General features: G+C 38.2%; 1 protein-coding gene across 8 annotated transcripts in view; it reads left to right on the top strand.

The window, feature by feature from the left end:
• Dpy (fibrillin-like protein dumpy) overlaps positions 1-22,770 on the top strand; it is a 108,535-nt gene that overhangs the window by 50,246 nt on the left and 35,519 nt on the right. For 2 of the 8 annotated variants that reach the window (XM_072889002.1, XM_072888996.1), the window contains 29 exons: positions 210-347; positions 1,330-2,115; positions 2,715-5,876; positions 6,756-6,899; positions 6,985-7,062; positions 7,545-7,727; positions 7,990-8,313; positions 8,467-8,847; positions 9,150-9,473; positions 9,758-10,063; positions 10,426-10,737; positions 10,811-11,125; positions 11,400-11,708; positions 11,981-12,310; positions 12,393-13,367; positions 13,463-13,795; positions 14,023-14,325; positions 14,514-14,843; positions 15,111-15,419; positions 15,561-15,872; positions 16,098-16,418; positions 16,618-17,247; positions 17,401-17,715; positions 17,879-18,190; positions 18,358-18,663; positions 19,001-19,318; positions 20,765-21,088; positions 21,672-21,980; positions 22,349-22,678. In XM_072889002.1, coding sequence (XP_072745103.1) covers positions 210-347; positions 1,330-2,115; positions 2,715-5,876; positions 6,756-6,899; positions 6,985-7,062; positions 7,545-7,727; positions 7,990-8,313; positions 8,467-8,847; positions 9,150-9,473; positions 9,758-10,063; positions 10,426-10,737; positions 10,811-11,125; positions 11,400-11,708; positions 11,981-12,310; positions 12,393-13,367; positions 13,463-13,795; positions 14,023-14,325; positions 14,514-14,843; positions 15,111-15,419; positions 15,561-15,872; positions 16,098-16,418; positions 16,618-17,247; positions 17,401-17,715; positions 17,879-18,190; positions 18,358-18,663; positions 19,001-19,318; positions 20,765-21,088; positions 21,672-21,980; positions 22,349-22,678 — 12,819 coding nt within the window. The remainder of the gene's footprint in view (positions 1-209; positions 348-1,329; positions 2,116-2,714; positions 5,877-6,755; positions 6,900-6,984; positions 7,063-7,544; positions 7,728-7,989; positions 8,314-8,466; positions 8,848-9,149; positions 9,474-9,757; positions 10,064-10,425; positions 10,738-10,810; positions 11,126-11,399; positions 11,709-11,980; positions 12,311-12,392; positions 13,368-13,462; positions 13,796-14,022; positions 14,326-14,513; positions 14,844-15,110; positions 15,420-15,560; positions 15,873-16,097; positions 16,419-16,617; positions 17,248-17,400; positions 17,716-17,878; positions 18,191-18,357; positions 18,664-19,000; positions 19,319-20,764; positions 21,089-21,671; positions 21,981-22,348; positions 22,679-22,770) is intronic. The other 6 variants (XM_072888997.1, XM_072889001.1, XM_072889000.1 and 3 more) reach the window with 6 other exon arrangements.

Raw genomic sequence — 22,770 nt, 5'->3', positions numbered from 1 at the left:
TAAGAGTGCTCGATCCATGTCGAAAGAGAAAACGCGAAGAAAAATTTTATGCGTTTTTATAATTTTTTTTTAATAAATAACATATGAAATAGGAAGAATATGATTATATACAATATTTCAAAAATATTTCAGCAAAATCCTAGCAAAACAATTGATATTCGTTATTTATTTCTGCAATCACTAGCGTCATTGATAATTTGCTGATACAGGTAGCTCGGATAGAGATTTAGGAGACTGTCGTACGAATGGATGTGGAAAGAACGCCGAGTGCATCCGGGATGGAGCTATATTTGTCTGCCGATGTCCACCAGGTACTAGCGGATCACCTGATATCGAGTGCACAACAGGTAGGAAAATACAGCCTATTACTAACTTTTTAACCGAGCAGATTGATTAATTTTATGTACAGCATTTGTGACTAGCGAGCAATACTGACAATCACAGGAACATGGTCCGTAGAATAACCATGTATCGTCTAGTAGGATTTTTAAAAATAATACATAGACATATTAATCGAGTGAAATCGTTAACATTGAGAGACAGATGTGATTGGAGCAGTATACAATCGCCATACTGGATATTTATACATATATATTTACTCACAGCAAAGAGAATACAACATTATATACAAGTGTACATATATATATATATACAATATAAGATATACGATATACATATATATACATATATATATATATATATATATATATATATATACAATATAAGACATACTGTACATAATTTTTGATTGAGAAAGAACACGAATCTCACACATGTCTCACACATAATTTTATATGTAGAATGTTTATTTCAGTATCCAATCTGTCTTGAGGATGTGTACTCGTTTACATTATAGTGCCACTTGAATATAAGGAGGTACACATTTACAATCGACCACCATATATATATATATATATATATCTATATATATTTCTATATTTTAGGATTAGTACAGATTGGGAACTGCGAAAGGGACATTCTCATATACCCATGCTTGATATTTGCTGATATTCACGGGTTTTATTATTTCTTTCTATTCTGAAATCTGTGGGGGCTTGTGTTGTAAATATCGCTGCTTGCCGTTGTAATTTCTCCGAGAAGATATATTTTGATAAAGTATAAAGTCGTTTTTATTTACTCTATACTTCTTCACAGAGCTACCCTACTTTCATCATATATAAATACAAAGCATGTGGTTTATGTTATTTGTGAGAAAGTTTCTTTTCACAGTTCTTATAAATGCTTTTTTCTTTTTTTTTCCTGTCCCACCCACGACCCACCACGACTGACTCTACACCGTTCAACTACACCACTATCGTGTGACAATAGAGCGCGAATGCACCAGCGACTTAGAGTGCCCCAATGAAAAAGCCTGCATAAATCTACAATGTCTGGACCCGTGCGCGCTACGCGGTGCCTGTGGGATCAATGCTCTGTGCCGAGTGGTTCTGCACAAGCCGCGTTGCTCGTGCCCGCAGTGCTATATCGGCATGCCCCATACGGCCTGCCATCCAGATTCTAAATGCGATACGCTCAATCCTAAACCTACGCCGAGCATCGGTTGTTCCTCCGACCACGACTGTCCGGAGAGTCTCTCCTGCCATTCCCAGACAGGCGAGTGTCGCGATCCGTGTTTGAGTTATCGGTATACCTGCGAAGTCAACAAGAGATGTCAGGTACGGAATCGCAAGCCTACGTGCGTTTGCAAATACGGCTTCGTGGTCAACGAAATCGGAGAATTGACCTGCGCCCCTGACACGCTTACCTGCTCAAGGGACTTTGATTGCCCGTCGAACGCCGCGTGCGTCAATGGGAAATGTCAGAATCCCTGTAACGTGCGAAACAAAAGACCGTGCCCGGCCGATAAAACCTGCGATGTCCTGGACCATCGTCCCGTGTGCATTTGCACCAAAAACTGCAATCCCTCCCTCTCCATATGCCTGCGAGACAGTGGCTGCTCTCCAGACTTGGCGTGCCGCAACTATCGCTGCGTGGACCCATGCAGAAACTCCACCTGTCCGGCTGATGCCCCCTGTTACGTGGAGGAGCACAAGCCTATCTGCAAGTTCTGTCCCCCCGGCTTTGTGCCAGATACTAAATACGGATGCATGAAAGGTAAACACCATTTCTCAGAAACACTAGTCTGAGTCTTGTCATTAGCCGTTTTATCACGTCTTTACATTGCCTGGCCTTACACGAGACATACAATTGCTACTTTTCAGTCTTTTTATCGTTTAGACAGCAAAATATGCTTAAAATTTTGTATTTTTTTTTTCTTCCTTTTATAATCGCTTGTAACTAATTTAACATATTTACGAAATTGCATTTAACGCGTAAGAAATTATTTTTTACAATGAAGCGTTAAGTGCATATTTTTTTTTCTGTTTTGTTGTCTGGACACATATTTCAGGTTCCGAGTTACAAATACAAATATCTTCCTTATACCCTAAACTCCCGCTCTACTTTGCCGATTTCCTCTGCCGATTTATTCTGAAGGATTTTTCCGTTACATCTGTCTCTGTAAAGACCTAAAAATATATAATATTTCTGATAATCAGCTTACCTATTACGATGCGAGCATGCTAACTCTTAATTTGTAGTAATTGAAATAAACTGTAAACTGATCTGTAGCGTAGCTTAATTAAAATCGCTTCTCGATTTCAGTTTTTTGCCACTTTATCAGTTATTATGTTTACGTTATATTATATCCGCAGCAGTTCTTCACCCCATGCCTAAGCCAGTTTGCGAGTCCGATGATGACTGCAGTGACGTACAAGCCTGCGTCGAAAGCTCCTGCGTTGATCCCTGTATCAACGAGTGTCAATTGGCAGTTCAGTGTCGGGTTGAAGCGCACAGGCCGATTTGCAGTTGCGATCCTAACGATAAACATTGTTTATATAGTGGCGTAACCACATTACGTTCTATAGATTCAGATCACGCATCTTCTGAAACCGTTCATACTACGTTACGAACGACAACAAGCGCTCTTCCGCTGTCTACACTTTCTATTTCCACCACGGAGGTACCAATCGTTGTATACACGGAGAAAAGTACAGTTCCTTTAACCGAAATTACTGAAAATTTATTGGGAAATATTACTACCGAAATGATAAGCGTATCAGATACGACAGTCGCATTCACAGAAATCGTTACCGAGTTTTCGGAACCTACAACAAGTGTATCTTCGATATTGAATGCAACCGAAATTAATATTTCAAACAATACTGTGACTGCAACAACAAACGATATTTTAGAGAATGTTACGTCTAGTCGTTTTACCACTTCAGTATTCGAAAGTACCGATTTTATTGAAACTTCAACGGAATATACTACAGCACGTACGATTACTTCTGAAATTGAATCGACAACTACTTCTCTTATTCCACCTACAGAAGAAATTACCACAGAAAATGTATCTTTTTCCACCACAGCTGCGACAACAAAGAGTGAATTTGATTATGAGAAAAATTTTACAACTGAAATATTTGAAACAACTACTATTCCATTTACATTTAATCGTACTGACATTATTGATATCACAATTTCTGATAAAGGCATCGAAACAACAACAAGTTCAAAATCGACGGAAGGAAGTAACGTTGCAGAAGTTCCTGAGAATGTAACTATAGTTCCTACTACAGAAGTTCCTAGTGTAAATGTTGGAGAAACGTCAACAGCTACAGCGCAATATTTTACTACACAGTATTCGTCTACCACAGAACCTAAAGAATTAACAGTAAAATCATTAGAAGAAATTACTGAACCATATGTGGAAAATACTAGCACGATGATTACTACGACGTTTTCCATGCAAACAGATTATACTGTATCATCTCCGAATGTCCTGGAGCAAACGTCTACGATAAATATTGAAAGTGCTAAAGAAACTACACAAGAATCGAGCACTGTCGAGACTGAATCGTTACATACTACTGAGTCACATGTAAAAGATACTACTCCGTTATCAGTAATTACATCTGAATCTCCTATACCTACGACAAACGAAGCAATTACTCAGAAGAGCACTGATATTTCTACAACAGAGCAATTTGCTATCACTGAACAAACTACAGCTCAATTTACAGAAGAATATTCTACGAAACAGTTTGAAAGAACAGAACAACCTACAGAACAGTACACTACTTTGAAACAATACACTACACCCGAACAACCTACAGAACAGATTGCTACTACTGAACAATACACAACATCAGAATTTTCTACAGAAGAATACTCCACAACAAAACTCTTCGGGACGTCGCCACAATTTACAGAACAATACACTACTTCGACACAGTACGCCGAAGAATCTACAAAATATATTTCTACTACAGAACATGGCACATCGGAATATACTACAGAAAAAGGTTCCACAGAACAGCCTACAACATCAGAACAGACTACAGAACAATACACTACACTTGCACAACCTACAGAACAGATTTCGACTACGAAACAATATAGCACTCCTGAATATTCTACAGTAAAACAATTCAGTACGTCGCAGCAACCTACAGAACAATACACTACTTCGAAACAATACACCGAAGAATTTACAGAACATTATGGCACATCAGAACATACCACAGAAGAAGGTTCCACAGAACAGCCTACGACATCAGAACAGACTACAGAACAATACACTACACTTGCACACCCTACAGAACAGATTTCGACTACGAAACAATATAGCACTCCTGAATATTCTACAGTAAAACAATTCAGTACGTCGCAGCAACCTACAGAACGATACACTACTTCGAAACAATACACCGAAGAATTTACAGAACATATCACAGAAGAAGGTTCCACAGAACAGCCTACGACATCAAAACAGACTACAGAACAATACACTACACTTGCACAACTTACAGGACAGATTTCGACTACGAAACAATATAGCACTCCTGAATATTCTACAATAAAACAATTCAGTACGTCGCAGCAACCTACAGAACGATACACTACTTCGAAAGAATACACCGAAGAATTTACAGAATATATTTCTACTACAGAACATTATGGCACATCAGAACATATCACAGAAGAAGGTTCCACAGAACAGCCTACCACATCAGAGCAGACTACTCAGCAATACACTACATTTACACAACCTGAACGAGTTTCAACTACGGAACAACAATATCGTACTCCTGAATATTTTACGGAAGAATATTCTACTACGGAACAGTTTAAAACATCACAACAACCTACGGAAGAATCTACTACTTCGATAAAATATACTACGATTAGAGAATCGACAGAACAGACTTCCATTACAGAACGTTATAGTACAGACGAAAATTTTATTACAGAACAGTTTGAGACAACGAAGCAGCCTACAGAACAACGCACTATATCTGAACATTCTACAGAACAAATCTCTACTACAGGACAATACAGTACCTTTGAATATCCTACAGAAGAGCACTCTATTACAGAAGAACCGTTCACCACATCTACGCAAACACCCTCTACTACAAAACAACATGATACAACTGAATATTCTACAGAAGAATATTCTACTGTAGAGAATCTCACTACATTTGAAAAATCTACAGAACAATACTCGACTACGGAACAATATAAGCCTGAGCAACACGTTACAATAGAACATTTTACAACAGAACAGTATACAACAATGCAATATTCTACAGAACAATCCACTACGCGTGAAATTGCTTGGAATAAAACAGATATAATTTGCAACTTGGATACAGATTGTACAGAATGCGAGACTTGCGTGGATCATCTATGCCAGAATCCGTGTAAGGCCAATAATCCATGCCCAGAGAATATTTTATGCGACGTTCTGAAACATCGGCCTGTGTGCTTAGAATCAGAGCAGAGTACGTCTAATTGTAGCATACTCCCAGGTAAAAATTTTTCTCGTCGGGAGTTTTGTAATTGTGGTATCATTTTATGTGTCACTGTCATACCGATCTTCTCTACAAACTTCCTCCGATGTGAGCCGGTTATTATCCAGATAAAAATTGGAAGCAACCAATTCTGGAGAGTGTAAACATTGCTTGCTGAATGATCGATCGTTTCACGAAATGGCTCATCTGTCTAATGAATGAGAGAATGCCATTGTTATCATAAGGGCGGTAAAAAGCGGCGCGTAAATCGAACACCTGTCTATATCCCGTATGATGGCCGTGCCGAAAATTGTTAATAGACAGTCAGACACTGTCTTCCCAAATGCAGACGAGGACTGCTGCATTAGCGCTCTTTGCATGATTATGTATATTAACACGCTTCTGCACGATTTTTTGTGTTTTACAGCTATCTAACATGTAATAAACTGCAACAATTTGTATCATCTATGCTCAAGGGAAATCGCCTTTTACGCACTCTATCCACTACTGCATATAAAGAAACCCTTGTCACAAGGTCAATGTTATTGTAAATAATATAAACTGTAATCACAAAAGAAAATTTTACTTTAAAGTAGACGCATCAATGTCTCTTAGTTGCTGTCTTATACTCGACACATATAACACAAATATTACATGTCTCATAAAGGAAAAAGTACATTGTTTTTGTTTATGTTTACGTATTGCATATTGGCGCAATGCCTATATGATAAACTTAAGTAAAATGTTATAGCTATGTTTTTTTATACAGTATACCAAGACATAGTGATTAAAGATTAGACCAAATAGATTTTCTGTTGGGACGTGTATATTAACATTCTACAATTGCTCTTGTTTTGCTCATTAATTTCCGCATCTAATGTGCATCTGTTCCGTTAGACGTGAAATGCACAACGCATACCGACTGCCCCATCCAATTGGCTTGCGTGAATCAACAATGCGTGAATCCTTGCAACTTGGGTAATCCATGCGACTTTGTCGAAGCTTGTCACGTTCAATATCACAGACCAGTCTGTGTTAAAGGTAAGGTTCACGATTAAGTCAAATAACATTTTACATATGTATATTCATTTTCGAAAAAAATCATTACTTTATATAATTCTTTTAGTGGAAAGCAATGAAGCGGAGTGTCCTTATTGTCCACCCGGTATGCAATGCGATCCGTCAACAAACACGTGCGTGAAAGGTTCGTACGAGAATCAACATCATGTCTGGATGCGTCTAATTTTCTTTTTAATCATTTATAGCCGTCGAAAGATTTGTAAATATGTATGTACTGTATATATGTATATCTCACGTACATATTTGGCAAATTATATACATAAGATTCTTCTTTCATATACATATTTTGCAAATTATATACATAAGATTCTTCTTTCTTTTAAAAAAAGCACAAAAAATTTAATAATAATACTGTTAAAAATATCGTGCATGATCACGACAAATGATCTCTTCAAAATATATATTATGTCTTTCCTTTATTTAGGAGAATGTTTTTCTCCTAATTTGCATACTTTTCGCACATGTACAAGAAAAATTAATGTTCCGATAGAAAAAAAGGAAAGAATCACACACATGCTACGCAAAGAAAATTTCTTCCATTTCAAATTCTATAACTCGTGCACTACACTTTCTGGGGCTATATGGGCTTTCTCACTCTTTCTTTAGCGGGTTGCACTAGCAACAGAGATTGTCCGCTGACAGAAGCGTGCATCGGAAATACCTGCCAGGAGCCGTGTCTAGTTCGAAATCCTTGCGCGGAACATGCTGTTTGTATTAACACGAATCATGGAGCAGATTGCAGTTGTGAAGAAGGCTATCATGGAAACGGATTCTCCTATTGTGATTTGCGTAAGTTTTGACGATATAAAAAACGAATATAAAATTATACAACAATGTATAAATTAAAAATATATACAAGTCAATGTTATTTTATCTCAGTTATTATTTAAAGTAATAAATTAGTGCGAGAATCTATAATAAAGATTATTAATACACCTATAAATTATAAAATTATTATAAAATTATAGAATGATTCGATGAAAGATGAATTTGTTTCAAATTTATATAGGTAAATTGATATTAAAATTAGCGCATATCTTTATCATTTTAGAAGAAGAAGCCAAGAATATTTGCCAATATAACGAAGACTGCCCTCCGAATAAATACTGCGATCGGCTCAATAGACAGTGTATTAATCCTTGCATCGAATTTGACTGCGGAGAAAATACAAAATGCATCTCGAGTAACCATCAAGCTCAGTGTACATGTCTTCCAGGATATCAAGGAAATCCTCATATTGGTTGCCATGAGATATCAATTTCCGATCCTTGCGTTCCAAATCCTTGCGGTTTGAATGCATTGTGCGAAAATGATAATGGAAATCCCGTCTGTTTCTGTCCAAAAGGTCTAACAGGAAGTCCGTTCGAGCAATGCAGTATGTATAAATTTTTATGGAATATTATAACGATCTTATTTATATATACTCCTGTTTATAAATATATAGATAATTTATCTTGCATAGAAATATTATTGCAAAATGTGAAAATAAATATTTTTCTAATAAATCGATTTTTTAATGTGTTTATAGTTCCTGAAGGCGATCAATGCGATAGCAATCCTTGCGGTGCTAACTCGGGTTGCCGAGTGGTTAATGGACAAGTGAAATGCTTCTGTTTGCCAGGATACGAAGGACATCCACCGCACTCCCCCTGTGCACTTCCCAGAACTTCCTGCGATCCTTCTCCGTGCGGTCCCAATACTCGCTGTTCCGTATTGGAGAATGGCTTTGCAAAGTGTACCTGTCTACCTGGATATATCGAAAGCCCGAACACTATTCGAGGATGCGTACCGAAAGCCGATCAATGCGAATTTAATCCATGCGGTTTTGGAGCGAGATGCAACAGCACGAGAGTACCACCTTGTTACTGTCCGGATCTGATGATTGGAAATCCATACAAGAGTTGCGGAGGTAATTATTACCAGCGACTCAAATTATATCGATTAAAGAGAATATTTACTAAACATAGCAAATATTACAAATATTTAATAGTTTTTTAAATATAAAGAAGCTATTGATTCTTAGAAAATATAAATTCTTGAAAAGTTTTATTTTATTTTTTGCTGTTTTTTTTTAATTTTTCTTAAATATATTTCTTCAAATTTATAATATTATAAAAATATTTTGCAATTTTTTATAATAATTAACCTAAATGATGATCAGAATCAAGAATGTTATAGTCAACAAAATGGTTGATTAATTGTTATGTGTAGCACGGCCAGCGGAACCATATGATCCTTGTCTACTGTCACCCTGCGGCAAAAACGCCATTTGCACGGCGATCGACGGCATAGCTAAATGCACATGCATACCTCCGTTTATTGGCAATCCTTATATAGACGGTTGCGAAGCCGAATGTATTGTTAATCATGATTGCGAGAGTCACCTGGCTTGCTTCAATCAGCACTGTAGAGATCCTTGTCCAGGTGTATGCGGTGCAAATGCACACTGTGAAGTCGTCAATCATCTTCCGATGTGCTCTTGCTTGCCAGGATACACCGGCGATCCGTTCAGAGCCTGCAAAGTGGAGAAACCATGTATGTAGACATTTCTCTCAATTGATATACTTTGCATATTTATTTTGTTTCTTATCAACTATATACAGTACTACGTTAATACGTTTACATGACAAAAAAAAGCGTCAGATTTATACTTACAATTAATTATATATTATTTAAAAACTTTTCTACATCTCTATTTGTCAAACATTCTATTTTAAGATGTATATATGACTAAAATTATATACAGTTAATTTATATTGACCGTAAAAACAATAATAATAATATAGAAAGAAGTCTGATTTGATTATATTTTTTTACAGTAGTACCAGATCAGAATCCATGTATGCCATCACCATGCGGTCCTCATAGTATTTGCCGTGTGATGAACGATCGTGCAGTTTGCTCTTGTAGTCCGGGTTATCAGGGTACTCCACCGCGTTGCCGTCCAGAGTGTCTCGTCAGCACGGAATGCCCGATTCATCTGGCTTGTATTAACCAAAAATGTAATGATCCTTGCCCGGGATTGTGCGGCTTGAATGCCGATTGCCAAGTCATCAATCACAATCCTATCTGTAGTTGTCCTCGTCAGTACATCGGTGATCCATTTACTCATTGCGCTAAGGAAGGTAATGATACATCGTGTTAACAAACTTCAGTAATTAATCTATCAAATAAGAAATATATGAATTTTGTTTATATATTATTAATCAATAATGGCATATATTGTTAATTATTAACCGCAAAGTAAATAATACTCAATTAATAATTAAAATATTAAATCAAGTTTGATTTTCCAATTTTCAAATATACAGCGCAAGGAGAGATCTTTATATTATAATTATATACTATCTATGAAATGAATTATATAAAATTTCTATAGAATTTAATTTTTTTATAAAGTAAATAAATAATATATTTATTGTATTAAATACATTTCTACATGCAAAAAATTTTTGAAACATATTTAAATGTATCATACTATTTTCAGAACCTTTACCGCCAACCACTATAAATCCTTGTTTGCCATCGCCTTGCGGACCCAACGCTGATTGTCGCGTCCAAGAAGATCATCCTATATGCACGTGCATCAGCGGTATGTTTGGAGCGCCACCGAATTGCAGACCAGAGTGCGTTATCGATCAAGATTGCATCAGTTCTTTGGCTTGTATTCAAAAGAAATGTCTGGATCCGTGCGTTGGATCATGCGGTTTCAACACGAATTGTGCGGTGCAGAATCATCGACCTATATGTCAATGTTATGACGGCTACGAAGGTGATCCTTTCTCAGGCTGCGCCAAAGGTAAGAGATTTTCAAACGAATACTCGATTTATTAAAATATGCATTCTGAATATTTCTTCGCTGTTTCTTACAGCTGTTTTCCCAGCGCAATTGCCATGCGATCCTTCGCCATGCGGCGCAAATGCCGTATGTAAAGAGCGTAACGGCGCGGGCTCTTGTACCTGTTTGCCCGATTATACCGGTGATCCGTACGAGGGTTGCAGACCGGAATGCGTACAGAATTCGGATTGCGCTCACACGAAGGCTTGCATTAACAACAAGTGCAAGGATCCCTGTGTAGGAGCATGCGGAATTAACGCGCAATGCCAAGTTTATAATCATCAGCCATCTTGCAGCTGCCTCTACGGTTACACTGGAGACCCGCTCACATCTTGCCACGTACCAATAAGTATATATTTACCATTTTTCTATTTTACATTTCTATTCTAATAAATCAGCGAGCTAGAGTTTTTAAAAGTAAAATTAAAACAAACATTTACATATGAATACATATACATTCACATATACTTCATTTCTTGCATTATTCTCTATTCTTATTATATACGATATCTAGAATGTTAATAAAACTTCATTATTCGATCCTAATTTTTAATCTTTAATTAGAGAAACTCTAACTCAAACGATGCAGTGATTGTTTTCTTAACGTGGTTTATTTCTTATAGAACCTCCAGTATCAGGTGATACGTGCCAACCATCTCCCTGCGGACCGTACAGCAACTGCCGTGTTATCGATAATCACGCAGTGTGTTCCTGCCAACCTAATTACATTGGTAGCCCACCGTCTTGTCGACCGGAATGTGTAGTCAGCACAGATTGTAGCCCGAATGCGGCGTGTATCAATCAGAGATGCAAGGATCCATGCGTAGGCACGTGTGGCGTAAATGCAGATTGTCGAGTCATCAATCATAATCCAGTCTGTATTTGCGCGATCGGTTATAGCGGAGATCCGTTCTTCGGATGCGTCAAAGAAGGCAAGTCTCAAGCCTATTTCAATCTGTCTCAAGATTTTAATCTCTATATTTCGAATATTTAAAAGATTTATTTTATTTAAAATTTATTTGTTTAAACGGCTATATAAGATTTAGTTATTTAAAAGACTAAATTTTTAAATGTTATTTAAAATATTATTTTGTATAAAATAGTAATATAAATTAGAATTTAAAATAAGAATTTAATATTTATATGTAATTTTATATAAATTTTATATAATCATTTTGAAATTTAATCTGATATCTGATTGTAGTAGAGGTAACCCCAGCGCCAAGACCGAGCGGCAATCCATGCGTTCCCTCGCCATGTGGACCGAATTCCCAGTGTCGGGTAATTGACGGCTTCTCGGCGTGTTCCTGTTTGCCGAATTACGTGGGCCGGGCGCCAAACTGTCGACCCGAGTGTGTCATAAATGAAGGATGTCCCGGAAACCTAGCGTGTCAGAATGAGCAGTGCGTGGATCCATGCCCAGGCTCTTGCGGCGTGAACACATATTGCAATGTCGTGAAACACAATCCCGTCTGCATCTGTAATGATGGTTACACCGGCAATCCATTCACGGAATGTACACTTATCGTCGAAGGTAATTCATCCTTATTAATTCATTCTTATTAATAATAATCTATTTATTTAAATATAATCTACAATTAATTATTTATACACAGCACCCATTACAACGGAACAACCACGTACGCCGTGTAATCCATCGCCATGTGGCGCCAACGCCGTCTGCAACGAACGGAACGGCGTTGGATCTTGCACGTGTTTGCCGCAGTACTTTGGTGATCCGTACATTGCCTGCAGACCTGAATGCGTGACCAACACTGACTGCGATCGCAGCAAGGCCTGTCTGAACAACAAGTGTATTAATCCGTGTCCAGGTACTTGCGGTCAGGATGCCACGTGTCGAGTGGTTAATCACGCTCCGATGTGTTCCTGTCTGCCGGGTTATACCGGTGATCCGGTGAACGGCTGTACCATTGTCGATATCGCGACACCGTTACCATCGCCGATCGATCCATGCGATCCGTCCCCCTGCGGACCTAATAGCAATTGTCGAATTCAAAACGGACACGCAGTATGCTTGTGCCAGCCAGGTTTCGCTGGTATCCCGCCGACCTGTCGACCAGGATGTATCGTTAGCTCCGAGTGTCCGCAGAACAAGGCGTGCATTCACAACAAGTGCGCGGATCCATGTCCCGGTTCTTGCGGACAGAATACGAATTGTCTCACAGTGAATCATAATCCCATCTGCAGCTGCGCCAGCGGCTACTCAGGCGATCCCTTCGTGCACTGCGTCAAGATCAGCACCATTTCGCCCTTGCCGAAGGAAGAGGGAGATCCATGCTCGCCCAATCCATGCGGTCCCAACTCGCAATGCAAAGTAATAGGCTTGTATCCGGCATGCTCCTGTTTGCAGAATTATATCGGCCGTCCACCTAATTGCCGACCAGAATGTACCGATAATTCGGAATGCTTCAATACCGCGGCATGCATTAATCAGAAGTGTAAGAATCCCTGTCCCGGCGCTTGTGGCGAGCTCGCTAGATGCATAGTGCAGAATCACATTCCAATCTGTACCTGTCCGGAAGGATATGAAGGCGAACCTAGCGTGCGCTGCGCTCTGGCACTTCCGCCAGGTGAGTAGAAATTCGAATATCCGACAAATTAAATTGTTAAGTAGGATTTGTTTAACAATATGCATATGAAATATTTTTATTATGCATATTTACAGCAACAGACAGACCCGTGTCAAATCCGTGCTTGCCGAATCCTTGCGGTCCTAATGCGCAATGTCGTGAGAGAAACGGAGCAGGCGCTTGTGGATGTCCACCCGATCTCATCGGTGATCCGTATGACATTATCAAGGGATGCCACAGAGAATGCGAAACAAATAATGACTGCGCACCGCAGCTGGCGTGTGTTGGCTTTAAATGCACAGATCCTTGTCCCAATACATGCGGAACGTTGTCTATATGCAATGTACAAGCGCACGTTCCTGTCTGCTTGTGCCCACCAGGATACACAGGAGATCCATATTTCGCTTGCGAAGTCGAGGAAATGACAAGTATGTTTTAAATATTATATAATGACAATTAAAATTAATTAATATAATTATTATGCTTGATACTATCTCGGACGATACTATAACTAATCATAAACAAAAAATCATATTAATGACAACTATAAAAAATCGCAATAAATTATTTTCAAATAATTTCATTAATATAGTTTAAAGTTTCGTAAAAAATATACGAAATAATATTGTTTTCTTTTTTTTTTTTTTTTTTTTAGAAGCGAATTTAGAACCATGTTCTCCGTCACCTTGTGGGCCCAACAGTAAATGCCGAGTTGTTAATGGTCAAGCCGTGTGCAGCTGTTTACCAGAATATAGGGGCATTCCACCATCGTGCAGACCAGAGTGCATCGTTAATGCTGAATGTCCGCCACATTTGGCCTGTGTAAATAAGAAATGCGCGGATCCTTGTCCGAATACCTGTGGACTGAGGGCGCAATGTACTACGAAAAATCACAATCCGATTTGCACTTGCCCTGCCGGTTTCACAGGAGATCCTTTTACTTTGTGCTCTCCACACGGTAAGCATTATATATATTATATTCTGTTTTGTATTCTTGCGTTAATATTAATGCAAAATATTCTCTATGAAATTTGCTTTTGCAAAAAATTATATTTTTATCATATTATAATGCACGCGCGAACAAATTAATTATATAAGTTTTTTCTAGGTATAATAAGATATATAATAATCGTTTCTTTTTTTCAGTTCCTAGCGAACTCCCGATAACTGAACGGCCACCGTCATGCACCCCGTCGCCTTGCGGTCCGAATTCCTTGTGTCAAATAATATCCGGCAATCCTGCATGCTCCTGCCTGCCTAATTACATTGGCGTACCGCCGCAATGTCGACCAGAATGCATTTTGAGTTCCGAGTGCAAGAGTCACCTCGCTTGTGTCAATCAGAGGTGTGCGGACCCATGTCCAGGCTCGTGCGGAATAAACGCTCAATGTCACGTATTGAATCACTTGCCAGTTTGCACATGCATGGAAGGTTTCATCGGCGATCCATTTACGCAATGCAGCATTATTCCGCCAGGTAATAAAGTGTAAAATAATGCATTATAAATATAAGTGGTATATAACATTTAGTTTGTGAAAAACATATAAGTTATACTCTCGAAAAAAGAAACTAAAACTCTGTATAAAACATATGTCGCCGTACATTTTGCAGCTATGTGATATATAAATAAGAAAATTTTTTATATAATTGTCGAGATAATGAGATAATATTACTCGATCTTGTAATACGAAATACACATGATTGAACAATTTGTCTTTAATGATAAATATTTTATCTTTATAGTTACGGAACCACCGCCCACGGATCCTTGTGCTCTATTTCCGTGTGGTTCGAATGCCATATGTGATAACGGTGAATGTAGATGCTTGCCTGAATACATCGGTAATCCTTATGAAGCCTGTCGTCCTGAATGTATTCTCAATTCCGAATGTCCTCGCGATAAAACTTGCCTGAAGAATAAATGCAAAGATCCCTGTCCTGGAATATGCGGTCAGAATGCGCAATGTGACGTCGTCAATCACATTCCTGTCTGCTCTTGTCCATCTGGATATGTCGGTGATCCATTCGTCAACTGTCGAGTTCAACCTACAGGTATATAAAAAAATTTTGCAGTTTTTTTTTTTTCTCTTACTTTGAATAATATTATAATTTTATTGCATTCATTCTCTTTTTACCAGAGATTTACATTAAAATTGCTTTGCGAAATTAATTTTAATTTTATGTACATTGCAGTGCCGGAGTCGCGAAGAGATCCCTGTACACCCTCACCTTGTGGACCGAACAGTCAATGCCGTAATATCGAGGATCACGCTGTGTGCTCTTGCCTCCGCGGCTATCTCGGGTCTCCGCCATCCTGTAGACCAGAATGTCTCGTTAGCTCCGAATGCCCGCCAACGCGGGCTTGCGTAAACAAGAAGTGCACAGATCCGTGCTTGGGTTCCTGCGGTTTGAACGCGAGATGCGAAGTGATCAACCACTCGCCGATATGCAGTTGTATGCCCGGACAGACGGGAGATCCGTTCAAGAGTTGTTATGACATTCCAAGTAAGATGATAACGATATCCTTTTAAAAGAAAAATATTAATAAGTTTTTAATGCCAATAAAATTTGGCTTTTGTAATATCGATGAGATATGATTTTAATGATTGTCAAAAATGACATGAATTTATTTCTTCAATCGTCATTAAAATCATATGCAACAGCTGTGCTTGTAGTAGTTCTTGATAAATCGCGAATTGGAGGGATAGGTACAAACTATTTATCTTTCAGTTCCACCGGAACCCAAGGATCAGGGCGATCCTTGCATTCCTTCGCCGTGCGGACCAAACGCGCTCTGTCAAAATGCAAACGGTCAACCATCGTGTTCGTGTCTACCTACGTACTTCGGCATTCCGCCATCGTGTCGACCAGAGTGTTTGATCAACCCCGACTGCCCGGCAGAAAAGTCTTGTATAAATATGAAATGCAAGGATCCCTGCCCGGGATCTTGCGGAGACAACGCTGAATGCAAAGTAGTAAATCACGCAGTGACCTGTTCATGTAAAATTAGATATACTGGCAATCCGTTTGTGCAATGCGTGCTGGAAGAAGGTATGTCATTCGTTTATTCTAATTTTTATATTAATTAAAGGAACAAACATTTTAAACGTTTTTTATCAACGTTTCTTAAATTAACATTTATTTCTTTCTGCATGAAGTTTATTCTCGTGTTCTTACTGCTATCTTATTTTGCAACCTTGAATTTTACCAACGTTATTTAATTTCTTGAATTGATTTTCTCATTTTTTAGAAGAAACAATGAATCCGTGCGAGCCTTCACCATGCGGAGCCAACGCAATCTGTCAGCAGCGAGATAACGCGGGCGCTTGCATATGTATCGACGATTATTACGGAAATCCTTACGAGGGCTGTCAACCGGAATGTGTCCTGAGCGCGGATTGTCCGACCAACAAAGCTTGCATTCGCAACAAGTGCAAAGATCCTTGTCCGGGCGTGTGCGGCGTACGAGCACAGTGTTCGGTCATCAATCACATTCCCACATGTACTTGCGAGCCTGGTTACATCGGGGATCCGTTTACGATTTGCACTCTTCAACCTGAAATTGAGACAGAACCTACTGTCAGGGATCTATGTTCGCCGACACCTTGCGGACCAAACAGCCTGTGCCGTGCTGTAAACAATCAAGCCGTGTGCACATGTCAAGAGTCTTTCGTAGGTGTTCCGCCGAATTGCAAGCCGGAATGTGTCGTAAATTCTGAGTGTCCGCAAAACAGAGCGTGCTACAAATATAAATGCACAGATCCATGCCCTGGTACTTGCGGAGTCGAAGCCAATTGTCGTGTCATTAATCACAATCCGCTCTGTAGTTGTCCGCAAGGAAGGACGGGCGATCCTTTCTTCAGATGTTTCCCCGAACCTGGTACTTATCGATACTTTTAATTAATAATCGTGTAAAACTATTTTACTAATTTTGTATAGTTTTATAATTATACATTTATAATTATAAATTATTTTTATAATATCTATAAGTATTTATAATTATACATTATTTATTGATGTTATTTTTACACAGTTATGCCGCTACCACCGATGGATCCTTGTTTCCCTAGTCCATGTGGACTTTATGCGGAATGTAAAGTTGTCAACGGTCAGGCCGCGTGCACCTGCTTGAAAAATTACATAGGAATACCACCCAATTGCCGCGCGGAATGCGTAGTTAATACAGATTGTCCGTCAGATCAAGCCTGCATCACGGAAAAATGTCGCGATCCTTGCATCGGCTCTTGCGGTCAGAATGCTGATTGTCGAGTTCAGAATCATATACCAGTTTGCCTGTGTCAACCTGGCTATTCTGGCGATCCCTTCACTTTGTGCACAGTAATTAAAGGTGTGTACATTATATAAATTTTTAAAACTAGTTCCATATATTTTATTAAAGATAATTGAGTTCCTCATATAAGAAATATTTACTAAATTAATTTACAAAATGAATATATATGTTGTACAATTTTTCTTTATCGATATATAAATATAAAAAATTAATGTTGCAGAACAACCAAAGGTCCCTCAAGATTTGTGCAATCCTTCACCTTGCGGACCTAATGCGGTGTGCAACGAAGGTGTGTGCACCTGTTTGCCCAACTATTTCGGAGATGCGTATTCTTATTGTCGACCGGAATGCACAATGAACTCTGATTGTCCTCGTATCAAAACGTGTATCAATCAAAACTGCGTGGATCCTTGTCCAGGCACATGCGGTCGTGACGCACGTTGCGATGTTGTTAATCACGTTCCAATGTGCAGTTGTCTACCTGGTTATACCGGAAATCCGTTCCTTTTATGTCGGCCACATATACCGGATGGTAAGTTTACAAATATATGTATTTTTATGTTTTACTTATTCTCATCATTTTTTAAAACTTATATTTAAAATACAAATAAAAATACAAGCTTGTGTCAAATTTGACTTTTTCCTATTTTAAATCGATTATTATTGCTTGTGATAAACATTGGTTACATATATTTGCAGATATCATTAAACAGCCGTGCACACCTTCGCCTTGTGGACCAAACAGTATATGCAAAGTTGTAAACGATCATGCTGTGTGTTCTTGTCAACCTGGTTTAATTGGCAGTCCACCCGCCTGCAAACCAGAATGCATTATCAGCGCCGATTGTCCATTGACACAAGCGTGTCTAAATAATAAATGTCAAGATCCATGCCCAGGCACATGCGGACAGAATACAAATTGTCAAGTGGTTAATCACAATCCAATTTGTAGCTGCTCCGAATCTTACACTGGCGATCCTTTCACCATATGTTATCCGCAACCAAGTAAGTAGTTTAAATTTCTTTTTATCACACAAACTTAATAATATTTTGTTGAGTTTATTTATTTCAATTTTTAATCGAAAAATAAAAGAGCAAAGAGTCGTACTATTGCATATAGATTCTAAGTGTATATACAAAATGGCCAACATATTTCTTCTAATTGTTATATTTTTTATTAGCTAAGAAACTTTATATATTTAATTAATATTAGCGATGCAAATTACATTAGAAAAAACAAGCATTAAAAATGTAAAAACATTTTGGATATTCATAGAATTTCCACCGTTTTAATACTAAATATAAAATCATTTTTTTTTTTCATTTAAATATTTACTTGCAGAAACACCACCTGCGCCGACGAACCCGTGTCTACCATCGCCCTGCGGTCCAAATGCGGAGTGTCAAGTGAGGGGCGAGAGTCCAGCGTGTTCTTGTATCGAAAATTACGTCGGTTTGCCACCGAATTGCAGGCCGGAGTGTACTATCAATCCCGAGTGTCCGCCGCAGTTGGCGTGTTTGCAACAAAAGTGTCGCGATCCGTGTGTCGGTCTATGCGGTTTGAACGCTCAGTGCTCGGTAGTGAATCACCATGCGGTTTGTGCGTGCATCGCCGGAAACACCGGAAATCCATTCAGCGCTTGCGAGCGAGCACCAGAGGGTGAGTACGCGCCGCTGTATGTTTTATTCTTATTTACAATCCTTCCCGCAAATGTCGCCGATTGCATGTGGGCGTAGCAGGTAAGTGCTTTTGATCCTCATCATGTATAATGTGACTAATGGTAATAAAAAATCAAGACGGTAACTCGAGAATTTTTTATCAACCAAGTTATTCATAAATATTTTTATCAGCTGTTGAAGATGTTGCAATTTGTAACTATTGAGAGATTTTTCAATATGTATGTATTACATTAAATATGATTTACAGAATATTTGACGAAGGATAAGGTTTGAAATTGTTTGATATGAGTACCACCGTCCTGTTCCATTATTATTAGACACTTATTGTATGCTTACATAGTTCTAAAAGCGGAATTAGAAATATGTTTTAACAGGAATTATCGTATAAGATTAATGCGAGAATATGCGTGCGACAGCAGCACAGTCGCAAAAAAGTTACTTAACAAGAAGATGACAATAAGTTACGTGTGGTGGCGGGGCCTATAGATATTAGGCTCTAATCGCACTTATCCTTGATTAAAAGTCAATAACATATAATAATAAAATACATGTATTACGTGTCCCGAGTCCCTGCGATTAATAGGAGAAACAATGCGGCACGCATTTATCCCTTGCCTGAGCGTACTGACCCAAAACCTGCAGGATAACAATAACGATAAGTAATTGTGGAAAAAATGGTGGCGGGGCCTATATATCCATATGGGCTCTTGACTGCACTCACTCCTAATAGGCACTAAAAAAGCGATGAAATATCACAATCCCTGCGATTAATTATCGAAAGGTTTACTGCACGCACACTGACCTGTGTCAAAGCGAATTAAAGACCCACTCACGAGCACTTTGGCCCTTGACATATGCTGTGAACCCCAAGAATTATGCTGCACATATCATTCTCGAAAACATAAAAAAATGCTATTACAAAGAACGCAATTTCCGAAAAAACTAGAAAAATAATTTAACAAACTTGACACTAAATTACCGCCTATTATAATATGGAGCCCAAAGATAACTATCCCTGAAAAAAAAATAATACAATAAATTGCACAGACCCTAACACACTTTTATGGCCGACCATTGTGTCCCACACCTTGTAATTAACTCGATTAATTGATGCGATTAAAAATCAAACACGATGCTGATGAAATAGGTTGCCTACTAAAACTGACAGATATAAAATATTTGTCACCGATGATAACTCATCATTAGAACCATGCAAAGCTACATTACGTCGCACTGGCATACGAAGCTTATTGCTTATTAGGAATTCGATTTAATTGAAAGAGCGAAGCGAGAATAGAGTGAAAGTGAGAGAAAGAGAGAGAAGATGAAAGCCAAAGAAACCCTTACCTCAACACCAGCTTTGAAATAGAATGCGTTGCATGTCTTTTTTTAAGTTTAAGTAAAATTTCTTCTCCTTCTCTATCAGATACGCCCCTAGATATTAGAAAACCATGCGAGCCTTCCCCTTGCGGTCTCAATGCCATCTGCCGCGAAAACAATGGCGTTGGCTCGTGCACCTGTCTACCGGATTATCTAGGTGATCCCTATGAAGAATGCAGGCCCGAATGCACGCAAAATTCTGACTGTCTAACAAGAACGGCGTGCGTAAGTTTGAAATGCAGAGATCCTTGCCCAGGAACTTGCGGAGTGAATGCCCAATGTCAATCAGTTAATCATCTGCCAATCTGTTCTTGCATTCCCGGCTATACTGGCAATCCGTTTACGCACTGTTCCCCAATAATTGAAGACAGTAAGCTTTATTTCTATATCAGATATTTTATTATAAAAATTTCGTTCCAAATATTAGTTATAGAATGTTTGAGAATAATGTAAAATTATAATTATATTGGAGAAATTTAAATCAACTATTTTAAATTTTAATTAAAAGAAATTTTTAATATGTTATATTACATAACACAAAATTTCATATTACAATTACGTTATAATTATTTCTTATGTAAAGTAAGAAATAATATTTTAAATATATTTTAATAATTAATTATTGACAAAACATATATATTTATATTTAGAGATATTTTAAATAATAATGTTTATATCATTATCAGTTTTTAATATAAATCAGAATTTTATTTTATTTATAGAAGGGCATTTTCTTTCTATTCATAATTTCTGATTTATATATTATTAATATATAAACATATATGTATAAACATTAATATATTGAAAATCTTTCTAAATATAATTATTTTAATTAAAGCCATATTTACATTAATAAAATTAATATCTAAAATTGATTTCTAAAATGATTTTTAAAATTGATATCTAAAATAGCCCGTAGAATAATTTTTACGTGTACACTTTTCTCCACGCAGTCTTGCCAGAAACAAATCCGTGCAGCCCATCTCCCTGTGGACCAAATAGTAAGTGTCGAGATGTAAACGGCGTTGCCGTTTGTTCCTGTCTTCCGAATTTTATCGGCAGCCCCCCCAACTGTCGTGCCGAATGCGTGATAAACAGCCAATGTTCTCCGGATCTTGCTTGCGTCAATCAGAAATGTACATCGCCCTGCCCGGACCCGTGTGGAATAAACACCCAGTGCAAAGTAATCAATCACAGCCCGATCTGCGTCTGCAATCTCGGTTATACCGGGGATCCTTTTATGAGATGTTTCCCTGCCCCACGTAAGAACTTTTCTTCTTTCATCATCATCAGCTTTGCTCATTCATACTGTGAATCATAGTCATCCTTAAATTTTTCACAACTATATTTAACTCAATCACGACTTTATTCCAAAATTGATTTATATTATTGTAAGACCGTTATTTCCTCGATTCAATTTGTTACATATTGTATGTAACATATGCAATATCATATCAATAATTACAACCTTGTTTGTTTCTATTTTATATTGCATATATAATTATATATCGTGCGATATAATTATCATTAATCATAACTCTTTCATAAACGCAAATTAATTCATTGCTGAGATCGAGATCTCTGGGACAAACGGCGCGTTTGTTACGCCGCTTTTATTATTGAATTTCAGAACAGCTAGATTTTCCTGTAGCCCCCAAAGATCCCTGTCTGCCGTCTCCATGCGGCATGTACGCGGAATGCAGAAATATTGGTGGTACAGCATCGTGCTCCTGTTTGCCGACCTACAGGGGATCACCGCCGAATTGTCGTCCCGAATGTCGCGTAAATTCCGAATGCCCGATGAATCTCGCCTGCAACAATGAGAAATGCAGGGATCCCTGTTTAGGCTCTTGCGGCATCACTTCTTTGTGTACAGTCTATAATCACGTACCCGTCTGCACTTGTCCCGAAGGATACACCGGTGATCCATTCAGTAATTGTTATCCCCGACCGATTACAAGTAAGAAGCTCTTCAAAATTGCAAAAGATTTGCCTCGAAGAAAAATCTCGCGAATTATAACGCGTACATTTCTTGAAATTTTTTGCGTATAT

Source organism: Anoplolepis gracilipes, chromosome 3 (assembly GCF_047496725.1).
Source record: "Anoplolepis gracilipes chromosome 3, ASM4749672v1, whole genome shotgun sequence".
Lineage (NCBI taxonomy): Eukaryota > Metazoa > Arthropoda > Insecta > Hymenoptera > Formicidae > Anoplolepis > Anoplolepis gracilipes.
Note: the sequence above shows the minus strand (reverse complement) of the source record. Positions and strands in the feature narration are given on the sequence as shown.